The sequence below is a fragment of the Felis catus genome, chromosome A1 (genome assembly GCF_018350175.1).
Source record: "Felis catus isolate Fca126 chromosome A1, F.catus_Fca126_mat1.0, whole genome shotgun sequence".
Lineage (NCBI taxonomy): Eukaryota > Metazoa > Chordata > Mammalia > Carnivora > Felidae > Felis > Felis catus.
This window is the reverse complement of record NC_058368.1, coordinates 101,304,467-101,330,398: the sequence shown is the minus strand read 5'-3', so window position 1 is coordinate 101,330,398 and position 25,932 is coordinate 101,304,467. Positions and strand designations below refer to the sequence as shown.

The following is a 25,932-nucleotide window of genomic DNA, read 5'->3' as shown; positions in this document are numbered from 1 at the left end:
TATATACTTAGGATGTTATATATGAACTTTGTGGTAACCATAGGTCAGAAACCTGTAATCAATACACAAACTCAGAAAGTCAAGTGTAACCCTAAAGATAGTCATTTATCACAAAGCTAGAGCAAGAAAATGAACACAGAAGAATTACAAAAACAATCAGAAAACAATTCGCAAAATGGCAAATGCTCTAAATGTAAATGGTCTAAATGCTCCAATGAAAAAACATTTGGGGTAACTAAATGGATTTAAAAATCAAGACTCTGTGTTACCTACCGGACTCACTTCAGACCTAAGGACACATATACACTGAAAATAAAGGGATGGAAAAAGATATTCCATGCAAATGGAAGCAAAAAAAAAAAAAAAAAGCCATGGTAATAATACTTATTTTACACAAAATGGACTTTAAAACAAAGACATGCATTACATAATGATAAGGGGTCAATTAAACCAAAGGGTGTAATAATTGTAATTATCTATGGACCCAACAATGAAGCACCCAAAACATAAAGCAAATATTAACAGACATGAAGGGAAAAACTGACAGTAATATACTCACAGTTAGAGGTCTTGAACACCCCACTTACATCGAAGGATAGGACCTGCAGGCAGAAAATTGAACAGTATCCTTGAACATCATATTATACCAGCTGCATTTAACAGATGGATATAAAACATTCCATCCCAAAACAATAGAATACATGTTTTTTCAAGTACACAAAGAACATTCTCCAGGGTAGATCACATGTGAGACCACAAAGAGTCTTCATATATTTAAGAAGACTGAAATTGTATCGTGCATCTTTTCCAACTACAGCACTATAAAATTAGAAATGAATTACAAGGAAAAACAAAAGTTGAAGAACTACAAACACATGGAAGCTAAACAACATGCTCCTAAAGACCCAATGGACCAACAAAAAAGCAAAGAGGAAATTTAAAAAACAACAAAGATGGGGTGCCTGGGTGAATCAGTTCATTGAGCGTCAGATTCTTGATTTTGGCTTGGCTCATGATCCCAGGGTTGTGGGATCGAGCCCTGCAAAGGGTTCTGCACTGAGTGTGGAGCCTGCTTAAGATTCTGTCTCCCTCTGCCCCTCTCCCCTGCTCATCCACTTGTTCTCTAAATATAAAGAATAAAACATCCTTAATACATATATACATACATATATGAGGATAAGTGAAAATGGAAACACAAGAGTCCAAAATCTTTTGGATCCAGCAAAACCTGTGCTAAGTGGGAAATTCACAGTGACACAAGAAACAGGAAAAATCACAAGTACACAATCTAACTGTACACCTAAAGGACCTAGAAAAGAACAAATAAAATCCAAAGTTACTAGAAAGAAAGAAAGAATAAAGATCAGAGCACAAATAAATTAGAAACTTAAAAAACAGTAGAAAAGATCAGTGAAGCCAAGAACTGGTTCTTTCAAAAGATAAACATAACTGATAAACCTTTGGCCAGATGCAACAAGAAAAAATGAGAGAGGACCCAAATAATAAAATCAGCGATGAAAGAAGAAAAGTAATAACCAAAGTAATAACCAACACCACACACACACACACACACACACACACACACACACACACAAACGAAGGATTATCAGTACTACAGAAAATCATATACAAGCAAATTGGACAGCCTAGAAAAAGTGGATAAATTCCTGGAAACACACAATCTTCCAAAACTGAATCAGGAACAACCAGTAATTATGAAAGGTGCAAAAACTAGTAAGAAACTGAATCAGTAACCAAAAATTCCCAAAGAACAAAAGTGCAGAACCAGATAGATTCATAGGAGAGTTCTACCAAACATTTAAAGAAAAGTGAATAATCATTCTACTCAAACTACTCCAAAAAATAGAAAAGGAAGAAAAGTTTCTAAATACATTCTATAAGGCCAGCATTACCATTATACTAAAACCAGACAAAGATGCACACATGAAGGAAGGAAGGAAGGAAGGAAGGAAGGAAGGAAGGAAGGAAGGAAGGAAGGAAGGAAGGAAGGAAGGGGAGGGAAGGAGGAAGGGAGGGAGGAAGGAAGGAAGTTAGAAAAATTACAGGTCAGTATCCCTGATAAATGTGGATGCAAAAATCCTCAACAAAATATTAACAATCTACATTCAAAAATACATTAAAGGGATCATTCCCCACAATCAAGTGAGATTTATTTCTGGGATGCAAAGATGGTTCAATATTCACAAGTCAATCAATGTTATACATGACATTAACAAAATGAAGCACAAAAATCATATGATCATGACAAATAATATAGAAAATTCACTGAACTAAATTCAACATCTTTTCAGAATAAAAACTCTCAACTAAGTGAGCTTACAGGGAACATATGTCAACATAATTAAGGTCATATATGAAAACCCAAAGCTAACATCACACTCAATGATGAAAAACAGAGAGCTTTCCCTCTAAGGTGAGGAATTAAGGCATTTGCCACTTGTACTCAACATAGTACTGGAAGCCGTAGCCATAGCCATCAAACAAGCAACAAAAGGCACCCAAATTGGTAAGGAAGAAGTAAAACTCAGTATTTGTGGATGACATGATACAATACATACAAAACCCTAAAGATGCCACCAGAAAACTATTAAAATAAATTCAGTATAGTTTCAGGGTACAAAATTAACATACAGAAATAATCTGTTCTGATTCTGTACCCTAACAACAATGTGGCAGAAGGAGACACTAAGAAAACAATCTCATTTATAATTGCACCAAAAATAATAAAATACCTAGGCATAAACTTAACCATGGAGGTCCAAGACCTGTACTGTGAACATGATAAAACCCTGATGAAAGCAATTGAACATGACTCAAATGCAAAGACATACTATGCTCACGGACTGGAAAAGTTTATATTATTAAAATATCCATACTACCCAGATCAATTTACAGATTCAATGCAATCTTTACCAAAACACCAACACCATTTTTCACAGAACTAAAACAAGTAAAAGTAAAATATGCATGGAACCACATAAGACTCTTCAGAGCCAAGCCGAATTTGAGGAAAAAAGAATGAAACTAGAGGTACCAAAATCCTGTATTTCAAGATGTACTACCAAGTTATAATAATTAAAACAGTATGGTACTGGCACCAAAATAGACACATAGATCAAAAGAACAAAATAGCCCACAAATAAACCAACAATTTTAGGTTCAATTAATCTTAAAAAAGGAGGCAAAAACAAGCAATGGGAAAAGATGTCTCCTCAACAAATAATGCAAACAGTGGACAACTACATGCATAAGAATGAAACTGGACCACTTTCTCACACCATACACAAAAGTAAATTCAAAACGGATTTAAAGACCTAAATGTGAGACCTGAAATATACAATTCCTAGGAAAAAAAAAACTCAGTAATCTGTGTGACAATGATCTTAGCAACATTTTTCTAGTTTTTAAAGTTTATTATTTTGAGAGAGAGAGAGAGAGAGAAAGAGAGCACGTGAGTAGGGGAAGTGCAGAGGGACAGAGAGAATCCCAAATAGGGTCTGCACTGACAGTGAGGGGCTCGAACTCATGAACTGTGAGATCATGACCTGAGCCGAAATTGAGAGTTTGACACTTAACTGACTCAGCCACCAAGGTGCCCTGCAACATTTTTCTAGATTGGTCTTCTCAGGTAAGGGAAACAAAAGTAAAACTATTGGGCCTGCATCAAAATAAAAAGCTCCAGCACAGCAAAGGAAACCATCAACAAAATGAAATGGCAGCCTACTAAATGGGAGAAGATATTTCCAAGATAAAAGGGTAACATCCAAAATATAAAAAAGAACTTATATAGCTCAACAGCAAACAATAAAAAGAATCCAATTTTAAAATGAGTAGTGGACCTGAATAGACATTTTTCCAAAAAAGTCATACATGTGTCCAACAGATGAATGCAAAGGTGCTTAACGTCTCTAATCATTAGAGAAATGGAAATCAAAACCATAATGAGATACCACCGTACCCATGTGAGAATGGCTAGGATGAAAAAGACAAGACATAACAAGTGTTGGTGAGGATGAGGGCAAGAAGGAACCCTCATTCACGGAAAATGTATATCGTGAAGTCACTGTGGAAAAAACAAGATGGAGGTTTCTCAAAAACTAAAATCAGAAATACCATATGATCCAGTAATTCCACCAGTGTGTATTTAGCCAACAAAAACACTAATTTGAAAAGATTTAGGTACTCTTACTTTTCTTGCAGCACTGTTACAGAAGTCGAGATAAGGGAGCAACCTAAGTGTCCATCCATAGATGATGGGTAAAGACGTGTTGTATACATGCTCTCTGGAATATTACTCAGTCATCAAGAAGAATGAGATTTTGTCATTTGCAACAACATGGATGGACCCAGTGGGTATCATGTTAAAGGAGATAAGTCAGACAGACATAGACCATATCATTTTGCTTATTTGTCAAATCTAACAAACAAAAAACAGAAACAGACCTACAAATACAGAGAACAAACTGAAGGGTACCAGAGGAATGGGGACAGTGGGCAAAATGGGTGATGGGGAGTCGGAGGTACAGGCTTTCAGTTATGGAATGAATAAGTAGCAGGGAGGAAGGGAATAGCATAGGGAATACAGTAAAAGGTACTGCCATAGTGTTGTATCGCGAGAGATGGTAGCTATACTTGTAGAAAGCAGAGAATAAGGTATAGACTTGTGGAATCAGTAGGCTGTACAACTGAAATGAAATACTGTGTGTCAACTATACTTTAATAAAAAATATATACCCAAAAATATATAAGGAACATGACTCAATAGCAAAACCCCTGCAAGTAATCCAATTTAAAAACAAGAAAAGGACCTGAATAGACACTTTTCCAAAGAAGACCTATAAATGGCCAAGAGGTGCTCAACATCACTAATCATTAGTGAAATGTAAATCAGTGATAGATAAACAATGATCTATCGTCTCACACCGGTCACAATGGCTGGTATCAAAAAGGAGAGGTACTTGTGATGCCTGGGCGCTGACAGCATGGAGCCTGCTTGGGATTCTCTCTCTCCCTCTCTCTCTCTGCCTCCGCTCCCCCGCTCTCTTTCTCTCAATATAAATAAACAAACTTAAAAAAAAAAAAGGTGAGATACCAGATGTTGGTGACAATGTGGAGAAAAGGGAACCCTCGTGCTCTGTGGTGGGAACATAAATCAGTGCAGCCACTATGGAAAACACTAAGGAGGTTCCTGAAAAAAATGAAAACCAGAACTACCATAGGAGCCAGCGTTCCATTTCTGGGTACATACTCAACAAAAATGAAATCCCTAGCTCGAAGAAAAAAACCCTGAATATTCATGGCAACATTACAATAGCTAATGCATGGAAGCAACCTAAGTGTCCATCAACAGATGAAGATTACTTAGCCATAAAAAGGAAGGAAATTCTGCCGTTTGCAGCAACATGAATGAAACGTGAGGTTATTATGCCAAGTACCGTAAGTCAGGCAGATAAAGACAAGTATTCTATCTGACTTATATGTGGAATCTAAGAAAATTGATGTCACAGAAACAGACCGCTGGTTGCCAGGGGTGGTAGAAATGGGGGAAGGTGGTCAAAGAGTACAAACATTCAGTTACAAGACAGGTGAGTCCTGGGGATGTAATGTACAGCATGGTGACCAGTTAACGACAGCGCATGGTGTATTTGAAAGTTTCGAAGAGTAGATTTTAAAAGTTCTCACCACACGCAAAAAATCATTACATGAAAGTGATGGATGTGTTCACTAATCCTCTTGTGGCAATCATTTTGCAATATACATATGTCTATCAAATCATTATGTTACCTTAAACTTACACAATGGGTTATATGTGAATTACATCTCGATGAAGTAGAAAAGTCCAAAAATTTAACTCAAAATGGTTTGTAGATCTAAATGTAAAATCTACGACTATAAAACTTCTCAAAGAAAACATGGGAGAATACTTTTGTCGTTTTTAGTTAGACAAAGATTTCTTACATATAACATCAAAAGCACAATCCATAAAAGAATAAATTGGTATTAGAACTTCATCAAAATGAATAACCCTGTTCTTCAAAAACACTGATTAGAGAATGATAGGAAAAAAAAGCCACAACTTGGAGGAAAACACTTGCAAATCGTGTATCTGAATCAGAGTGTGTATTTAGAACATATAAACAGCTCTTACAAGTCGATAAGAAACTCAGTTTTTAGAAAGATAAGACATCTGAACAAATGCTCACTCAGAAAGATCTATGAATGTCCAATAAGTGAATACAAAGAGGTTCATTATTATTAAGTATGAAAATGGAAATTAAAACCATAGTGAGCTACTAGTACACAACAATTAGAACGACTAAAATTCAACGGACTCAATAGATTGCCCATTCTTCTCCTAGGTGAAATAAAACATATGTCCCACAAAGACTTGTACATGAATGTTCATAGGACCGTTATTTGTAGCCAGATGGGAAGCAGATTGAATGTTCGTCAACAGAACGAGCAAACGGGCATAGCTATCCAATGGAACACTACTCCACAATCATCAGTTTCCTGATACAAGGAACAAGGATGAATCTCGAAATAATTATCAAAAGTATATTCAGAGAGTATAAGAAATGCAACAAAAAAGGAGCCCACAGGTTATGTCTATATTTATAGAGAGTTCTGGAAAGCAAAGATTCATCTACAGTCACAGAAAGCAGATCCATAAGTACTGGGGTGCAAGGGACAGGAAGGGGCAGCACAGAGGAATTACAAAGTAGTACAAGAAGGAGCGTCTGGCTGGCTCAGTCAGTAGAGCATGTGACTCCTGATCTCAGGGCTGTAAATTCCAGTTTGGGGGTGGAGATTACTTAACAACAAACAAAACAAAGGGCTACAAGGAAACTTTTTGTAGTATTGGATACAATCATTATTTTGACGTGATGGTGTCACAGATTTATACATATCAAAACTTTTCTGATTGTATGCTTTAAGTACACACTTTTATATGTCTTTTTTTAAGTTTATTTTATTTTTATCTTTTTAAGTTTATTTATTTATTTTGAGAGAGATAAAGACAGAGGAAGTGGGTGAGGGGCAGAGAGAGAGGGGGAGAGAGAATCCCAAACAGGTTCTGTGCACGGCCAGCACAGAGCCCAATGTGGGGCTCGAACTCACAAAACTGTGAGATCATGACCTGAGCTGAAATCAAGAGTCAGATGCTCAAATGATTGAGCCACCCAGGGGTCCCTCAACATGTCTTGATAAAGTTGTTAAACTTAAAAACAAAAATGTTTATATTAACATAATAGCTGCAGGGGTGCCTGGGTGGCTCAGGTGGTTAAGTGTCTGACTTCTGCTCAGCTCATGATCTCGTGGTTCATGAGTTCGAGCCCCGCATCGGGCTCTGGGCTGAGAGCTCAGAGCCTGGAGCCTGCTTCGGACGTTGTGTCTCCCTCTCTCTCTGCCCCTGCCCTGCTCATGCTCTGTCTCTGTCTCTGTCTCTCAAAAACAAGCATTTAAAAAATAATACCTACCATGGTATTCTTGGTTGTCTGTTCAACTGTATTTACTTCTTATTATTTAATGCAGTGGTAATACATTTGTTCAGCCCTATTAGGGCATGTACTTTTCCATCTACATGGATGTTCCACGTCACTGAGGTTTGAGTGGTTACCATATTGGAGAATGCTTATTTGAACCGTTTTTTTTTTTTAATTTTTTTAACGTTTATTTATTTTTGACACAGAGAGAGACAGAGCATGAATGGTGGAGGGTCAGAGAGAGAGGGAGATACAGAATCTGAAGCAGGCTCCAGGCTCTGAGCCATCAGCCCAGAGCCCAACGCGGGGCTCGAACTCATGGACCACGAGATCATGACCTGAGCTGAAGTCGGACGCCCAACCGACTGAGCCACCCAGGCGGCCCTGAACCATTTTAAAGATAAATCTTTGCTTAATGTATCACAGCCTCCTTTGCTTTTTGAAACACAAAATACAGAAACCAAGAAATCTTTTCTGTATGTCACAGACTGCCATGGCCACAGGTGCAGCACAAACGGAAAGTACTGTGCATGAAGTTAGCTGATACTATGTACAGGTTTACATTTGCTTTTCTTCACAAGGAAGTTCAGACTGTTTGCAAAATTGTATTGAATTCAAAAAGGAAATACAGAATTGAAGGAATCAAAAGGGGAAAAAAAGAACACAGACTGGCAAACACTCATCCCAGAGAAACTATTAGTGAGTAAGGACATTGTTGTCATCAGGGGTCTTCTGGGAAAGGGACAGAAATTCCAGCGGGTTAGCTGTTAACTGCTGTGGGATTCCTTTTACAATATATGTAAATCAAACCATCAAGCTGTGTGACTTAAACTGACATAGTGATGGATGTCAGCTACTTCTCAATAAAACTGGGGGAAAAATCTAGTGCAGTGGCAACAGAACACATATACACTAATATTCAGGAACTTTACATTTAAGGGGTAGTACAGGTATAATGCTGACTAAAGGAACAGGATAATATTTATGCTTTTCCCCCTAATTTTAATACAGTACTACTACTCAAAATATGTGCCATGTCAAAACTATGTCTTCAGATCTGACAATAAAGTCCCTTCCAGAAAACTGTATCATTATAACATTTTAGAACCTACAAATACCTAAAAGGTCGTATAATTTAAACCACTTACTGAATTACATTATTAATAAGTAACACTGAAAAGAAATATTCAATTACTACTAGAGATTATATAGTGGATTTAAGATTCTTTCCTAACCCAGGGGTGATGACTAATAATTTCTTGGATATTCTTCATGAAGTTTAATATACAAGCACACATTTTGCCTGTTTAACACCATTACAAGGAGGCTATAAAGTTGTGATGGCTTGCAGTAAATCTCAGATAATTCTCTATTAATAAATAAAAACCATTTTTAATAGGAGATATTTGAAATAATGGGTGCAGATACAAATGTAATAAACACTCTTAAAGACACCCCCTAAATTTAAAATATTAACATTTTATTAGTTTTTCATCTTTTCCCTTCAAGAAAAAAAATCAGATTGAATTTGGGGTCAATTCGGGATCCCTTTTCTGAATCCAGTGACTCCTTTCTTTCCCCACTGACTGTTCTCCTGAATGTTTATTTGCTATTCATATTCCTTTTTAAACAACTCATGACTATGTGTTGCATAAAGAACCTACAGCATCATTTTATGTGTAACAGAATGTTCCATAATGAAATTATAAGTGATTTATCGAGCAGAATTTACTCAATAAAACAGAAGAATGAATCCACTTCATTTCTATGCACTCACTTCTTCTACTCTGTTGAATATCTCCTATACTTACCTACATCATGGACAGATGTCAAAACTTTCTAGTCATTTTGGGCTGTCAAAGCTCTGTTGAAAATTCAAATTTCAGGCCAACATGGTGGAGAATAAGGGGGATCCATACTGCCCTCGTCTCTCAAACAAAGAAGTGCTGAAGCCAAAGGAGTTTGAACCCCAAGAGTCTGGGAGGAAAAGAGATTGAATCTAACAGGAAGAAAATGGGACAACTTGAGAAATGACAGGAACTCCAAGGAACAAATCAAAGTACATCTGGTGGAGGGTCCAAAACATCACTATGAGTAGGAAAGTCACAACAACAGAGAACAAGTAATAACACGCTCCAAAAAACACCACCTGAATGGCCAGGCCCTGGACAGTGTATGACCCTCCTTTAAGATAGCAGTGCTCACAGGTGCAGAGCACACAACAAACTTTTAAAACTCATATGGGACAGAAAACTAGCCAAAATGATGAAACAAAAGAATTCTCCTCAAAAAGAATTCCAGGAAGAAGTGACAGCTAACAAACTGATCAAAACCGATTTAAGCAATATAACTGAACAAGAATTTAGAATAACAGTCATAAAATTAATCACTGGGCTTGAAAAAAGCATAGAGAACAGTGGAGGATCTATTGCTATGGAGATCAAGGGACTAAAAAATAGTCATGATGAATTAAAAAATGCTATAAATGAGGTGCAAAATAAAATGGAGGTGGCCAAAGCATGGATTGAAGAAGCAGAGGGGAGAATAGGTGAATTAGAAGATAAAATTATGGAAAAAGAGGAACCTGAGAAAAAGATTTAAAAAATCCAGGATTACAAGGGGAGAATTAGAGAACGAAGTGATTCCATCAAATGGAACAATATCTGTATCACAGGAATTCCAGAAGAAGAGAGACAGAGGGGCCAAAGGTGTTCTCTTTGAACAAATCATAGCTGAGAACTTCCCTGATCTGGGGAAGGAAAAAGGCACTGAAATCCAAGAGGCACAGAGAACTCCCTTCAGACGTAACTTGAATCGATCTTCTGCATGACATATCATAGTGAAACTGGCAAAATACAAGGATAAAGAGAGAATTCTGAAAGCAGCTAGGAATAAACATGCTCTAACATGTAAAGGGAGACCAATAAGACTAGTGACGGATCTGTCTACTGAAACTTGGCCAGAAAGGAATGGCAGGAAATCTTCAATGTGATGAACAGGGAAAATATGCAGCCAAGAATCCTTTATCCAGCAAGTCTGTCATTCAGAATAGAAGGAGAGATAAAGGTCTTCCCAAACAAACAAAAACTGAAGGAATTCATCACCATTGAACCAGCCCTACAAGAAATCCTAAGGGAGTCTCTGTGAATGAAATGTTGCAAGGACCACAAAGTACAGAGACATCACTACAAGCATGAAACTTACAAACATCACAATAACTCTAAACCCATATCTTTCAATAGTAACACTGAATGTAAATGGACTAAATGCTCCAACCAAAAGACATAGGGTATCAGGATGAATAAAAAAACAAGACCCATCTATTTGCTGTCTACAAGAGACTCATTTTAGACCCGAGGACACCTTCAGATTGAAAGTGAGGGAATGGACAACTATCTATCATGCTTCTGGAAGTCAAAGGAAAGATGGAGTGGCCATACTTAGACAAACTAGACTTTAAATTAAAGGCTGTAACAAGAGATGAAGAAGGGCATTATATAATAATTACAGGGTCTATCAATCGGGAAGAGCTAACAATTATAAATGTCTATGCACCAAATTTAGAGACCCCCAAATGTATAAAACAATCACAAACATAAGTAACCTTATTGATAAGAATGTGGTAATTGCAGGGGACTTTAATACTCCATTCACAACAATGGATCATCTAGACAGAGAATCAGTAAAGAAACAATGGCCCTGAATGATACATTGGACCAGATGGACTTGACAGATATATTTAGAACTCTGCATCCCAAAGCAACAGAATATGCTTTCTTGTCGAGTGCACATGGAATATTCTCCAAGATAGATCACATACTGGGTCACAAAACAGCCCTTAATAAGTATAAAAGAATTGAGATCATACCATGCACACTTTCAGATCACAATGCTATGAAACTTGAAATCAACCACAGGATAAAGTCTGGAAAACCTCCAAAAGCAAGGAGGTTAAAGAACATCCTACTAAAGAATGAATGGGTCAACCAGGCAATTAGAGAAGAAATTTAAAAATATACAGAAACAAATGAAAATGAAAATACAACAATCCAAACCCTTTGGGATGCAGCAAAGGCAATCTAAGAGGAAAATACAATGCAATCCAGGCCTATCTCCAGAAACAAGAAAAATCCCAAATACAAAATTTAATAGCACACCTAAAGGAAATAGAAGCAGAACAGCAAAGACACCCCAAACCCAGCAGAAGAGGAGAAATAATAAAGATCAGAGCAGAAATAAACATATAGAATGCAAACAAACAAACTGTAGAGCAGATCAATGAAACCAAGAGCTGGTTTTTTGAAAAAATAAACAAAATTGATAAACCTCTAGCCAGGCTTCTCAAAAAGAAAAGGGAGAGGACCCAAAGAGATAAAATCATGAATGAAAATGGAATGATTACAACCAATCCCTCAGAAATGCAAGCAATCATCAGGGAATACTATGAAAAATTATATGCCAACAAAATGGACAACCTGGAAGAAATGGACAAATTTCTAAACACACACACACACACACACACACACACACACACACACACACACACACACTACCAAAACTCAAATGGGAAGAAATAGAAAATTTGAAAAGACCCATAACTAGTGAAGAAATTGAATCAGTTATCAAAAATCTCCCAACAAATAAGAGTCCAGGACCAGATGGCTTCCCTGGGGAATTCTACCAGACATTTAAAGCAGATACAGTATCTATCCATCTCAAGCTGCTCCAAAAAATAGAAAGGGATGGAAAACTTCCAGACTCATTCTATGAAGCCAGTATTACTTTGATTCCCAAACCATACAGAGACCCAACAAAAAAAAGGAACTACAAGCCAATATCCCTGATGAATATGGATGCAGAAATTCTCAACAAGATACTGGCACATCGAATTCAACAGCATATAAAAAGAATTATTCACCATGATCAAGTGGGATTCATTCCTGGGATGCAGGGCTGGTTCAATATTCGCAAATCAATCAGTGTGATACATTACATTAATAAAAGAAAAGATAAGAACCATATGATCCTGTCAATCGATGCAGAAAAAGCATCTGACAAAATACAGCATCCTTTTTTAATAAAAACCCTTGAGAAAGTTGGGATAGGAGGAACATACTTAAACATCATAAAAGCCATTTTAAAAAGCCCACAGCTAATATCACCTCAATGGGGAAAAACTGAGAGCTTCCCCCTGATATCAGGAACACGACAGGGATGTCCACTCTGACCACTGTTATTTAACATAGTGTTGGAAGTCCTAGCATCAGCAATCAGACAACAAAATTCAATCAAAGGCATCAAAATTGGCAAAGATGAAGTCAAACTTTCACTTTTTGCAGACGACATGATACTCTACATGGAAAACCAGCAGACTCCACCCAAAGACTGCTAGAACTGATACATGAATTCAGCAAAGTCGCAGGGTACAAAATTAATGTACAGAAATCAGTTGCATTTTTATATACCAATAATGAAGCAACAGAAAGAGAAATAAATTGCACCAAGAATCATAAAATACCTAGGAATAAATCTAACCAAAGATGTAAAAGATCTGTATGCTGAAAACTATAGAAAGCTGATGAAGGAAATTGAAGAAGATACAAAGTAATGGAAAAACATTCTGTGCTCATGGATTGGAAGAATAAATATTGTTAACATGTCAATACTACCCAAAGCAATGTACACATTCAATGCAATCCCAATCAGAATGGCACCAGCATTCTTCTCAAAGCTAGAACAAGCAATCCTAAAATTTGTATGGAACCACAAAAGACCCCAAATAGCCAAACTAATATTGAAGAAGAAGACCAAAGCGGGAGGCATCACAATCCCAGACTTCAGCCTGTACTACAAAGCTATAATCATCAAGACAGCATGGTATTGGCACAAAAACTGACAAAGAGACCAATGGAATAGAAGAGAGACCTCAGAATTAGACCCACAAATGTATGACCAACTAATCTTTGACAAAGCAGGAAAGAGTATCCAATGGAAAAAGGACAATCTCTTTAACAAATGGTGCTGGGGGAACTGGACAGCAACATGCAGAAGAATAAAACTAGACCACTTTCACAAAAATAAACTCAAAATGGATGAAGGACCTGAATGTGAGACAGGAAACCATCAAAACCCTAGAGAAGAAAGCAGGAAAACACCTCTGTGACCTCAGCTGCAGCAATTTCTTATTTGACACATCTCCAAAGGCAAAGGAATTAAAAGCAAAAATAACTACTGGGACCTCATCAAGGTAAAAAGCTTCTTCAAGGCAAAGGAAACAATCAACAAAACTAAAAGGCAACTGATGGAATGGGAAGATATTTGCAAATGACATATCAGACAAAGGGCTAGTATCCAAAATCTATAAAGAACTCACCAAAGTCCACACCCAAAAAACAAATAACCCAGTGAAGAAATGGGCAGAAGACATGAATAGACACTTTTCCAAAGAAGACATCCAGATGGCCAACAGACACATGAAACGATGCTCAACGTCACTCCTCATCAGGAAAATACAAACCAAAACCACACTGAGATATCACCTCACACCAGTCAGAGCAGCTAAAATGAACAAATCAGGAGACTATAGATGCTGGAGAGGATGTGGAGAAACGGGAACCCTCTTGCACTGTTGGTTGGAATGCAGACTGGTGCAGCTGCTCTGGAAAACAGTGTGGAGGTTCCTCCAAAAATGGAAAATAGATCTACCCTATGACCCAGCAATAGCACTTCTAGGAATTTACCCAAGGAATACAGGAGTGCTGATGCATAGGGGCATGTGTACCCCAATGTTTATAGCAGCGCTTTCCACAATAGCCAAATTATGAAAAGAGCCTAAATGTCTATCAACTGACGAATGGATAAAGAAGATGTTGTTTATATATACACGGAATACTACTTGGCAATGAGAAAGAGTGAAATCTGGCCATTTGCAGCAATGTGGATAGAACTGGAGAGTGTGATGCTAAGTGAAATAAGCCATACAGAGAAAGACAGATACCATATGTTTTCACTCATATGTGGATCCTGAGAAACTTAACAGAAGACCATGGGGGAGGGGGAAGGGGGGAAAAAGTTACAGAGAGGGAGGGTGGCAAACCATAAGAGACTCTTAGATACTGGGAACAAACTGAGGGTTGATGGGGGGTGGGGGAGAGGGGAAAGTGGGTGATGGGCATTGAGGAGGGCACCTGTGTTGGGAGGAGCACTGGGTGTTGTATGGAAACCAATTTGACAATAAATTATATATATATATATACACACACATACATATATAATGTAAATTTCATTCTTGTTAAATATTAGCTCTCATATTTTTATGATACTTCATTAAATTTTTTTAATTTTTTTTTTTTGAGGAGACAGAGCATGAGTGGGGGAGGAGCAGAGAGAGAGGGAGACACAGAATCTGAAGTAGGCTCCAGGCTCTGAGCTGTCAGCACAGACCCTGATATGGGGCTTGAACCCACCAACCATGAGATCATGAGATCACGACCTGAGCCAAAGTTAGGCACTTAACCGACTAATCCACCCAGGCGCCCCTCTGATACTTCATTAATACGTAGCTTATATACAGTAAGATATATATATATATATATATATATATATATATATATATATGTACATATACATACACACACACACACACACACACACACACACAGATATATATATGTATATCCACCCATGGCACCACCGCTCAGATCAGGAGGTAAAATGTTTCCACCACTCCCAGAAAATTCCCTTGTATACCTTTGAAGGCAGTATCCACTGCTCCTCTTGACTCCCTTCCCAACAAAATGGAAATACTATTCCGACTTCTATCATCATAGCTTAGTTTTGCTTGTGCTGGTATTTCATGTAAATGGAATCCTACCATGTAATGTCTGGCTTCTTTCACTCCCATGTTTTTCAAATTCATCCATGTTGTTACATATGTCAGCAGTTCGCTCTTTTCCTTTTCAGCCTTGTTGAGTGGTATTTTGCTGTGTGAATATTCACAATTTGTCCATTCTGCTGTTGGTGGGTTTGTGTGATTTCTAATTTTTGGCTATGATGAATAAAGCTGACATGAAGAACGCGTACAAGTCTTTTTGGGGACATCTGCATTCAATTTTCTTGAGTGGATGCCAACAAGTAAAACTGCTGAGTCAGAGAACAGTGTATGTTTAACTTTGCTATAAACTGCCAAACACTTTGAAAGTAGTTGTCCCGTTTTACACTCTCAACCAGTGATATATGAGGATTCCAGTTACCACATTTATGTCAACACGTCCTCGGGTCAATCTTTTTTGATCCATTCTGGTAGGTGGGTAAGAGGTATCTCATTGTAGTCATTTCCTGTACTTTTTAAATTTGTTTTTTTTTTTCAACGTTTATTTATTTTTGGGACAGAGAGAGAGCATGAACGGGGGAGGGGCAGAGAGAGAGGGAGACACAGAATCGGAAACAGGCTCCAGGCTCTGAGCCATCAGCCCAGAGCCTGACGCGGGGCTCGAACTCACGGACCGCGAGATCGTGACCTGGCTGAAATCGGACGCTTAACCGACTGCGCCACCCAGGCGCCCCTTCCTGTACTTTTAAGTGGAAAAACCAACACGGTGAACACTCATTGTTGGTTGTGCCCGTGCAGACTCTCTCCAGAAGGATCCCCAAGACTGAGCACGCTGGTTTTCCTTTAGTGAGCACCTATTTCGCTGGGGGCACTGGTGTGGCAGGTAGACTTTTCACCCTGCAACCTTTAGTTACTTTGGAAAGTTGAACTGCAGAAATGTATTACCTAATGAAAAAAAAAAATCTTTCAAATCATCCCATTAGTCAGTCATGAACCTCCACCCCATTCTATCCAAGACCAAGCTTCGGTCTTGGGAGATTCTCAGTTGGGAAATTCTCAGCGCTGGGTCAGGTTAGTTTCTAGCAAACTCCACCTCCTTCCTCTTCCTGGCTCTACCTTTTTTCATAGGTTCGAGGACGTGAGAGAGGGAAGGAAAGAGACACACTCATCTGTCCGGCTGCGATTCTATCTTCCAGTTTTGGGGCTGCGGCTGCTCTAACATGGCTGGTGTTTGACACACTCTTTGTGGCAGGTCCAAAGGTGGCGCTTTCCTGGGTCCTGTGTGTGAGGTTTCCTCATGGGAGGGAGAATGAGGAATTTGCAGACCCTCTGCTGTACTGTTCTCTGAGATGAAGCATCCAGCTCCATGCGACCTCTTTCAACCCTCCTCGACTCTGATCCCCGGGGTGTGGGTGGGGCTACAACCTGTAGCCTCTCATTCGTGGCTTTTTGGTGGGTTCCGGCAAGTGGTCTCAGGCCCAGCTCCCTTCTGCAGCATCCCCTGACCTATGGGATCCCCACACAGCTGGAAGCGACGCAGGCCACTGCTCTCTGTCCCCACCCTACTGTCCCTCACCAGGTCTGCCCCTCCCTGCTCAGCAGGTTATGAATGGTGAGTCTAAAGGTAATTTAGCATTCGACAGGGCAATGAGCTAACAGTCTGCTTCTGGCGGGCACTATCAAACTTTACAATGAGTGCCCCAGAAACCTTCACACTCGATCCCCTGGTCAGACTGGGGAGGAATAAAGAGAGAAAAGTAAAGGACAGAGAAGCCCCAGTGCCCTCCTCTAGGTAGATGGCTCAGAGTTCCAACAATTTCTTCCTCCCGTTATCTCCAGAGTTCTTACATAAAATGCCCGAGTTAGCTCTTAGGTGGGTCAGTTCTGCTCATTCTCATTAACCCCTGCCTGTGGGGGTATCACCGGCACAGAGTGTGGCTGCGTGTGTGTTGGGGGTGGGGTGGAGGTGAGCAACCCAGTGTGGGATGCCTTTCTAGGCAGATGCGTCTCAAATTTTAATATGCATGCAAAACAAGGGGTGGTCTTGTTAAAATGCAAACTCAGATTCAGGAAGGGCAAGTGGGGTTTGAAATTCTGTGTTAAAATTATTTTTTTAATTATGTAGACCACGCAACATAGAATTTAACATGTTAACCATTTAAAAAATGTTTATTGTAGAGATATAGAGAGGACACTTGTGCATAAGTGGAGGAGGGGCAGAGGGAGAGAGAGCATTTTTTTTTTTAATTTTTTTTTCAACGTTTTATTTTTACTTTTGGGACAGAGAGAGACAGAGCATGAACCGGGGAGGGGCAGAGAGAGAGGGAGACACAGAATCGGAAACAGGCTCCAGGCTCTGAGCCATCAGCCCAGAGCCTGACGCGGGGCTCGAACTCATGGACCGCGAGATCGTGACCTGGCTGAAGTCGGACGCTTAACCGACTGCGCCACCCAGGCGCCCCGAGAGAGAGCATTTTTAAGCAGGCTCCACACTTAGTGTGGAGCCCAACCTGGGACTCCAGGCCATGATCCTGGGATCACGACCTGAGCTGACATCAAGTGTTGGACACTCAACCAACTGAGCCACCCAGGTGTCCCTTTCTAAATTTTTTCATTTTCATTTTTATTAGTAGTATTTTTTACTTTAGCCACCTTAACCATTTTTGAAGTGTACATTTGGCACGAAATACGTGTCACTGCTCTGCAGCCATAATCACCATCCATCCATCTCCAGAACCCTTTATCATCCTGCAAAACTGAAACTCCACCCTCAATGAACAAGAACTCCCTGTTCCCCTGGCCCCTGGCAACCAGCTTTCTACTTTCCACCTCTTTGAACTGGAGAATCGGACTATACTAGCTACCCCATCTAAGCGGGATTATACAATATGTGTCCTTTTCTGATGGGCAGATTTCACTTAGGACATTACCCTCACGGCTCATCCATGTTGTGACCTAGGTCAGAATCTTTTTCCACCTGAGATTAGTATTTGAATTGGCAGGCCCAGTAAACTGCCCTCCCTAAAGGGGGTGGGCATCATCCAATCCACTGAGCCCCTGAATACAACAGAAGGCACAAGCGGGAGAGATTCATCCCTTTTTGTCCTGCCTCACTGTTTGCGCTGGACAGGGCCTCGAATCTTCTACTTAGACTAGGATTGACATCATTGGCGGCCCTGGTTCTGAGAGCTTCAGACTCAGACTGAACCACGCCGCAGGACTTTACGGGACGCTAGCCTGCAGACAGCAGATCGTGGGATTTGTCGGCCTCCGTAATCTGGAATCAATTCTTCACAATAATTCTCCTTGTGTTCTGTTCTCTGCAAACCTCTACTGGTTCTTTCTCTGTGGAACCCTGACAATTACAGGGCAGTTGTCCCACTTTTCATTTTTTGAGAAAATGCCATACTGTTTGGCACAGTGGCTATACTACTTAATAATCAATCCCAAAAGAGCCCAAGTGTTGCCACTTCTCCATATGCCTGCCAAAGCCTATTACTCTTATTTTCCCAGTGGCCGTCCTAGTGGGTGTGAGGTGCCATCTCCTCGTGGTTTTGATGTGAAATCACATTAATAATTATTGATGTCGGGGCGTCTGGGTGGCGCAGTCGGTTAAGCGTCCGACTTCAGCCAGGTCACGATCTCACAGTCCGTGAGTTCGAGCCCCGCGTCGGGCTCTGGGCTGATGGCTCGGAGCCTGGAGCCTGTTTCCGATTCTGTGTCTCCCTCTCTCTCTGCCCCTCCCCCGTTCGTGCTCTCTCTCTCTCTCTCTCTCTCTCTCCCAAAAATAAATAAAAAAACGTTGAAAAAAAATTTAATAATTATTGATGTTGATCATCTTTTCTAGTCCTTACGGGCCAGTTGTATATTTTCTTTGGAAAAAGTCTGTTCAAGTTCTTTTCCATTTTTAATTGGGTTGCTTGATTTTGTTGTTGTTGAGGGGTTTTTATATATATATATATCTGGATATTAACCCTGATCAGATACGATTCGTCAATATTTTGCTGCATTCTGTGAGTTGCATTTCTTTCTGTTCATTATGTCCTTTTAAAACAAATTTTAATATTTATTTTTGAGAGAGAGAGACAGACAGACAGAATGTGAGCAGTGGAGGGGCAGAGAAAGAGGGAGACACAGCGTCCAAAGCAGGCTCCAGGCTCTGACAGAGCCCGACACGGGGCTCAAACTCACAAACCATGAGATCATGACCTGAGCTGAAGTCAGACGCTTAACTGACTGAGCCACCCAGGCACCACTTATCATTTTTAATAATAAAATTTTTAAAAATAAAATTTTTAATTTTGAGGTACTCCAATTTTATTTTCTCTTCCACTGCTTGTGGTTTTAGTGTCATACCCTCGAAATCATTGCCAGATTCAATGTCGTAATGATTTTCCCCCTGTCTTCTTCTAAGAGTTTTATAATTTTAGCTCTTAAATTTAGATCTTTGATTCCAATTTGACTTAATGTGTCATACAGGGTGGAAGATATGGGTCCAGCTTCACTTTTTTTTTTTTTTTTTTTACAGGTGAGTATCTAGTTTCCTCAGCCCTATTTGTTGAAAAGATTATTGTTTCTCTACTGATGCTTCTGATACCCTTGGCGAAAAAGATCAATGGACTGTATATGTGAGGGTTTACTTCTAAGCTCTTTATTCTATCCCATATTTGTGTCACCTTTTATTGGAGCAACACTTTGTAGTTTTGTGGCCCGAGATTTTCGCCTCCTTGGTTACACTGATCCCTAAATATTCTTTTTGTTGGTATTGTAAATGGAGTTCTTTTCTTCGTTCCCTTTTTGGATCATTGGTTGTGTATAGCAACACAACTGATTGTGCCTGCACATCTTGTATACTTTGATGTGGTTGAATTCATTTACTAGCTCTTATAGCAGCTCGAACTCACAAGCTGAGAAAAGCCTTTTTAATCTCTCACGATTGAGTATGAAATTAGCTCTGGGTTTTTCATACAGGGGCTTTTTTATGTTGAGGTAGTTTCCTCCCATTCCTAGTTTGTTGGTTTCTAATTCAAAGGGTGTTGAATTTTGTCAACTCCTTTTTCTGCATCAATCAAGACGATACATTTTTTTCCTTCCCTCATTCTTTTTACGTGGTCTGTTATACTGATTAGTTTTTATATGCTGAACCATCATTATATTTCAGGAATAAATTCCACTTGGTCATAGTTTATAATCCTTTGTGTTGCTGAATTCTGTTCACTAATAGTTTCTTGAAAATTTTTATGCCAGTGCTTTCCAGGGATATTAGTTTCTACTTTTCTTGTTGTCTCTGGTGTTGTTATCAGGCTAATGCTGTCTCAGAGAATGAGTTTAGGAGTTTTTCATTTTCTTCAATTTTTTGGAAGAGTTTGCAGATAATGGGGCTTAATTCTTCTTTAAATACTGAATAAAATTCGCCAATGATGCCGTTTTGTCCTAAACTTTTCATTAGATTCTTCAATCTCATTACTAGTTATAGGTTTATTTTCTTCTTGTTCATCATTCAGTCTAGGTAGTGTGTGTATTTCTAGGAATTTCTCTCTTTCATTTAGATTTTCCAGCTTATTTGCGCACAAATCTGTATACCATTGTCTTTTTTTTTAAGTTTATTTATTTATTTATTTTTTATTTTTTTAATTTTTTTTTTAACGTTTATTTTTGAGACAGAGAGAGACAGAGCATGAACGGGGGAGGGGCAGAGAGAGAGGGAGACACAGAATCGGAAGCAGGCTCCAGGCTCTGAGCCATCAGCCCAGAGCCTGACGCGGGGTTCGAACTCACGGACCGCGAGATCGTGACCTGGCTGACGTCGGATGCTTAACCGACTGCGCCACCCAGGCGCCCCAAGCTTATTTATTTTTGAGACGGAGAAAGAGCACAAGCAGGGGAGGGGCAGAGGGAGAGAGAGAGAGAGAGAATCTCAAGCAGGCTCTGCGCTGTCAGCACAGAGCCGGACAGGGGGCCAGAAGTGACAAACTGTGAGATCATGACCTGAGGAGAAATCAAGCATGAGACGCTTAACCAACTGAGACACCCAGGTGACCCTATACCACTGTCTTATAGTACCTTTTATTTATATAAAAATATTAACGTCCCCTCTTTCATTTCTTGTTTTAGATGTTGGAGTCTTTGGCCCTCCTTCATCTAGCTAAAGGTTTGTCAATTGTAGTGATCTTTTTAAAGACACATGGTTTACGAATATTCTTTCCCACTCTCTGCAGGTTGTCTTTTCACTTTGTTGCTGGTTTCTTTTGCTTTAAATAAGGTTTTTAGTTTACCTTGTTTGTTGCTTGTGCTTTAGGTATCATATCCAAATAATCATTAGCAAGACCTATATTAAGGAGCTTTATTCCTATGTTTTCTTCTAGGGGTTTCATGATTTCTCATCTTAGGTTTAATTCTTTAATCCACTTCATGTTAATGTGGGGGAGTGGCATGAGATATGGGTTTATTTTTCATTCTTTTTTAAAAAAAATTTTTTTAACGTTTATTTGTTTTTGAGACAGAGAGAGACAGAGCATGAACAGGGGAGGGTCAGAGAGAGGGAGGCACAGAATATGAAACAGGCTCCAGGCTCTGAGCTGTCAGCACAGATCTTGTCATGGGGCTTCAGCTCACGGACTGTGAGATCATGACTTGAGCCAAAGTTGGCCGCCCAAACAACTGAGCCACCCAGGTGTCCCTATTTTTCATTCTTTTACATGTAATTATCTAATTTTCCCAGTACCATTTTTTACCATTTATATATATTTTTGAGAGAGAGAGAGAGAGAGAGAGAGAGAGAGAGAGAGAGAGAGAACAGAGCATGAGTGGGGGGAGGATCAGAGAGAGGGAGATAGAATCGGAAGCAGGCTCCAGGCTCTGAGCTGTCAGCACAGAGCCTGATGTGGGGCTCAAACTCATGAACTGCGATATCATGACCTGAACTGAAGTCAGGCACTCAACCGATTGAGCCACCCAGGTGCCCCTCCCAGCACCATTTATTGAAGGGGCTCTTCTTTCTCCAATGAGCATTCTTGGCTCCTCTGTCAAATACTGGTTAACTATATATGCCTGGGTTAATTTCTCAGCCCTCAATTCTTTCCCATTGGTCTATTTGACTGTTCTGATGTTAGTGCCATATTGTTTGGAAGACTATAGCCTTATAGTATAGCTGGAATTCAGGGCGTAGGATGCCTCCTGCTTTCCTCTTCTTTCTCAGATTATCTTTGGCTATTTGGGGTCTTTCATTGTTTCATATGAATTTTAGAGGAGTCTTTTTTTCTACTCCTGTAAAAAAAAAAAAAGGAATCTTCACAGGCATTGCACTGAATCTATAGATGGCTTTTGACAGTACTGACATTTTAACCAGATTAATTTTTCCAATCCATAAACATGGTATTTCTTTCAGTGTGTGTGTGTGTGTGTGTGTGTGTGTGTGTGTGTGTGTGTGTGTCTTCTCCAATTTCTTTCATCACTGCCTTGTTTCTGATCTTAGAAGAAAATCTTTCAGTCTTTTACCATTGAGTCTGATGTTAGCTGTGGGCTTATCATATTACAACCTTTGCCGTGTGGAGGTATGTTCCTCCTATGCCTAACTTGACAAAATTATGTTCACAAACACTCAATTTTGTCAAATGCTTTCTTGCATCTGCTGAGATGTTCACAGGATTCTTTTCTTCCATTCTATTAATGAGATGCAGCACACTGATTGATTTCTTCATGTCAAATCATCCTTGCATCCCAGGGATAAATCCCACTTGATCATGGTGAATGATGCTTTTAATATGTTGCTGAATTCAGTGTGTTAGTCCTTCCTGAGGATTTTTGCATTTATATCCATCAGAGACGGTGGCCTGCGGTCCTCTTTTCTAAATGCGTCCTTTTCTGGTTTTGGCATCAGGGCAATGCTGGCCTCATAAAATAAGTTTGGGGGAATCCCCTCCTCTGTCATAATACTTTGAGGTTTGGATCAAATAAGTTTCCCAAGGGAAATCCTCCAAACTTGCACTGTGTACATCAGGGGAATCACTGATGGCAGAGTTAGAAGTCATGGTTTTAAGTAACAACGCTGCCACGTGCCCTCTTAGCACCTCTGCTTTCTCAGCACCAAACGGCAATGACCTCCTTTGAAGGGGTTGCGCTGAAACACCAACTCTTGTTGGGTGAATATCCTTTATATAATCACTCATTTATCAAATACAGCTGCTAGTGGTCAGGGGTACCTTAAGGCACCTCAAGTTTTCCAGGCATATCCTACTGAACAAAAGTTACCAACATCGTATCATGTATCCCGTCAGGACCTACCCGATGTTTTCTTTTTACTACTGCATTGATTACATTTTGAATAGGAAACGTCGAGGAGTCCTCTCCATACAGTCGGCGAGCTGTGTGATCTGAGAAACTGTCTCCACTGCTAAGGCTCTGTTTCCTCGTCTGTGAAGTAGGGGGTCCTAAGGACACCTCCTTTCTAGAGTGCTGCATGGATTAAATAAACACCACGTGTCAAGAATGCCTCTCATGCGCATGCGGCAGGAGCACACCGAACGCAGCTTTTGTTACTATTACATTCCTGATGTTCTCAGAGCAAGAAGAGAGCACTCACTGATACACTTAAGTAAATCCTAATAGAGACCCCGGCTTGCCACCGTTTGTGAATCTGGTCTGAATAACTCCTACAGAACTGTCAAATGGCATTTTGAAATTCAGCATTCTTGGGGCGCCTGGGTGGCGCAGTCGGTTAAGCGTCCGACGTCAGCCAGGTCACGATCTCGCGGTCCGTGAGTTCGAGCCCCGCGTCAGGCTCTGGGCTGCCGGCTCGGAGCCTGGAGCCTGTTTCCGATTCTGTGTCTCCCTCTCTCTCTGCCCCTCCCCCGTTCATGCTCTGTCTCTCTCTGTCCCAAAAATAAATAAAAACATTGAAAAAACAATTAAAAAAAAAAAAGAAATTCAGCGTTCTTTTAAAAGGTTTTTTTCCCCTGGAATTATGCATTGAGAGCTTTTCCTAACCCGGTTCATTAACATTTTTCAATCTGACACACTCCTTTCTTCCCCGTGAAACAGTTTTTGTCCTCTTGGAACCCATCAGGTGCCTATACCCAGGGATCTCACTACTTGGAATGTCCATAGAAGCACCACCTTTGCTCCTACATATGGTTTGAAGGAGTATTCAGATCAGTCCTGACTGATAGAATAACAAAATAAAGGCAAGAAAGGCCTATTGAAGGTTAACCAAGCTATAACTATTCCAAAAGAAATAAAGGCAGTTCAGTAAATGTCATGCCATAGGCCAAAATAAATCCCACCAGGGAAAAAAGAGTTTAAAAAAAAAAAAGACCCAAAGCCTCAGGGTGCTAAAGGTCTTTAAAAACATAAAAGAAGGATCCCTTAAGGATAGGATTGATAGATTTAATTTCTTCAAGTCAAAAAACAACATAAATAAAAGCGAAAGGAAAGCAACAAACTAGGGAAAATATTTGCAACACAGATGAAAGATTGAGGTCTTTATTATAATAAGAGTTGTGTGCAAGGGTGTATGAGAAAGGATTTTCTAAGACTGATAAATCAGACATTTCAGTTCGTAAAGTGGGGATAGTTTATGCAGTGGCCCAACTATCACGTGGACACATTTCCTACAAAATTATGTTGTAAAAGAGTACTTCAAAAATGGCAACGTAAAATATTTTGTAAGTCAAACACTTAAAAACTTTAAAAATGTTCAGTTATTTCCATGAAAATGCTAACCATATGTTTCACAGGATACAAAGTAACTAAGTGCGGGGTGCCTGGGTGGCTCAGTTGGTTGGGCATCTGACTTCAGCTCAGGTCACAATCTCGCAGTCCGTGAGTTCAAGCCCCGCGTCCGGCTCTGGGCTGATGGCTCAGAGCCTGGAGCCTGCTGCCAATTCTGTGTCTCCCTCTCTCTCTGCCCCTCCCCTGTTCATGCTGTGTCTCTCTCTGTCTCAAAAATAAATAAACGTTAAAAAAAAAAAATTCAAAGTAAGTGCGTTGTGACAAAATGGGATGGATGGTGGAAGGTGTGACCACGGGTCTCGCAATATTTCTTTTGCTTTTCTGTGTTTTTTAAAACGTGAACAATGGATATAGAGATTTGAGCTAAAATCTTCGTAAATGTTATTTTCAAAACACATGAACGGATTGAAAGTAACCGGGAAAACGCGGCATCATTTCTCAGAAAGGTAACATTTTTACCCTAGTGCTGCCTCATCTTTACTGATCTAAATCTTACCTTTATATTGCTAATTGCAGTATGTGACTAAAGCGATCACGCCTATTATAGTTAATAGTAGAGATCACAGAAAAAATAAACAGAGTTGATTTAAGGGTCCAACCATAAGGTTACATAAAATGAGGCTCATTCAAAAGGTAATGTGCATCTATGAGAGAATCATGTTTAAAAGAGTAACTTTACCACCAAAACAAACTCGTCTAGTTGTGTGTTTGAAATGAGCCAAATTCTATCTTTGTTCAAATACACTTCCATCAGGCCTTCCCTGATCCAACCACTTAACATCACAATCCCAACTCATCCATGTACTGTCTACAGATGCTCACTTCACATGTAAGGACACTCACAGATTCAAAGTGAACGGATGG

At 39.7% G+C, this 25,932-nt stretch overlaps 1 protein-coding gene across 1 annotated transcript in view; it reads right to left on the bottom strand.

The window, feature by feature from the left end:
• Positions 1 to 443: 443 nt before the first annotated feature.
• The window catches only part of PRDM6 (PR/SET domain 6), a 234,860-nt gene continuing 209,371 nt past the window's right edge, over positions 444 to 25,932 (bottom strand). The window contains exon 8 of the mRNA XM_045058252.1: positions 444 to 602. Coding sequence (XP_044914187.1) covers positions 584 to 602 — 19 coding nt within the window. The 3' untranslated portion in view covers positions 444 to 583. The remainder of the gene's footprint in view (positions 603 to 25,932) is intronic.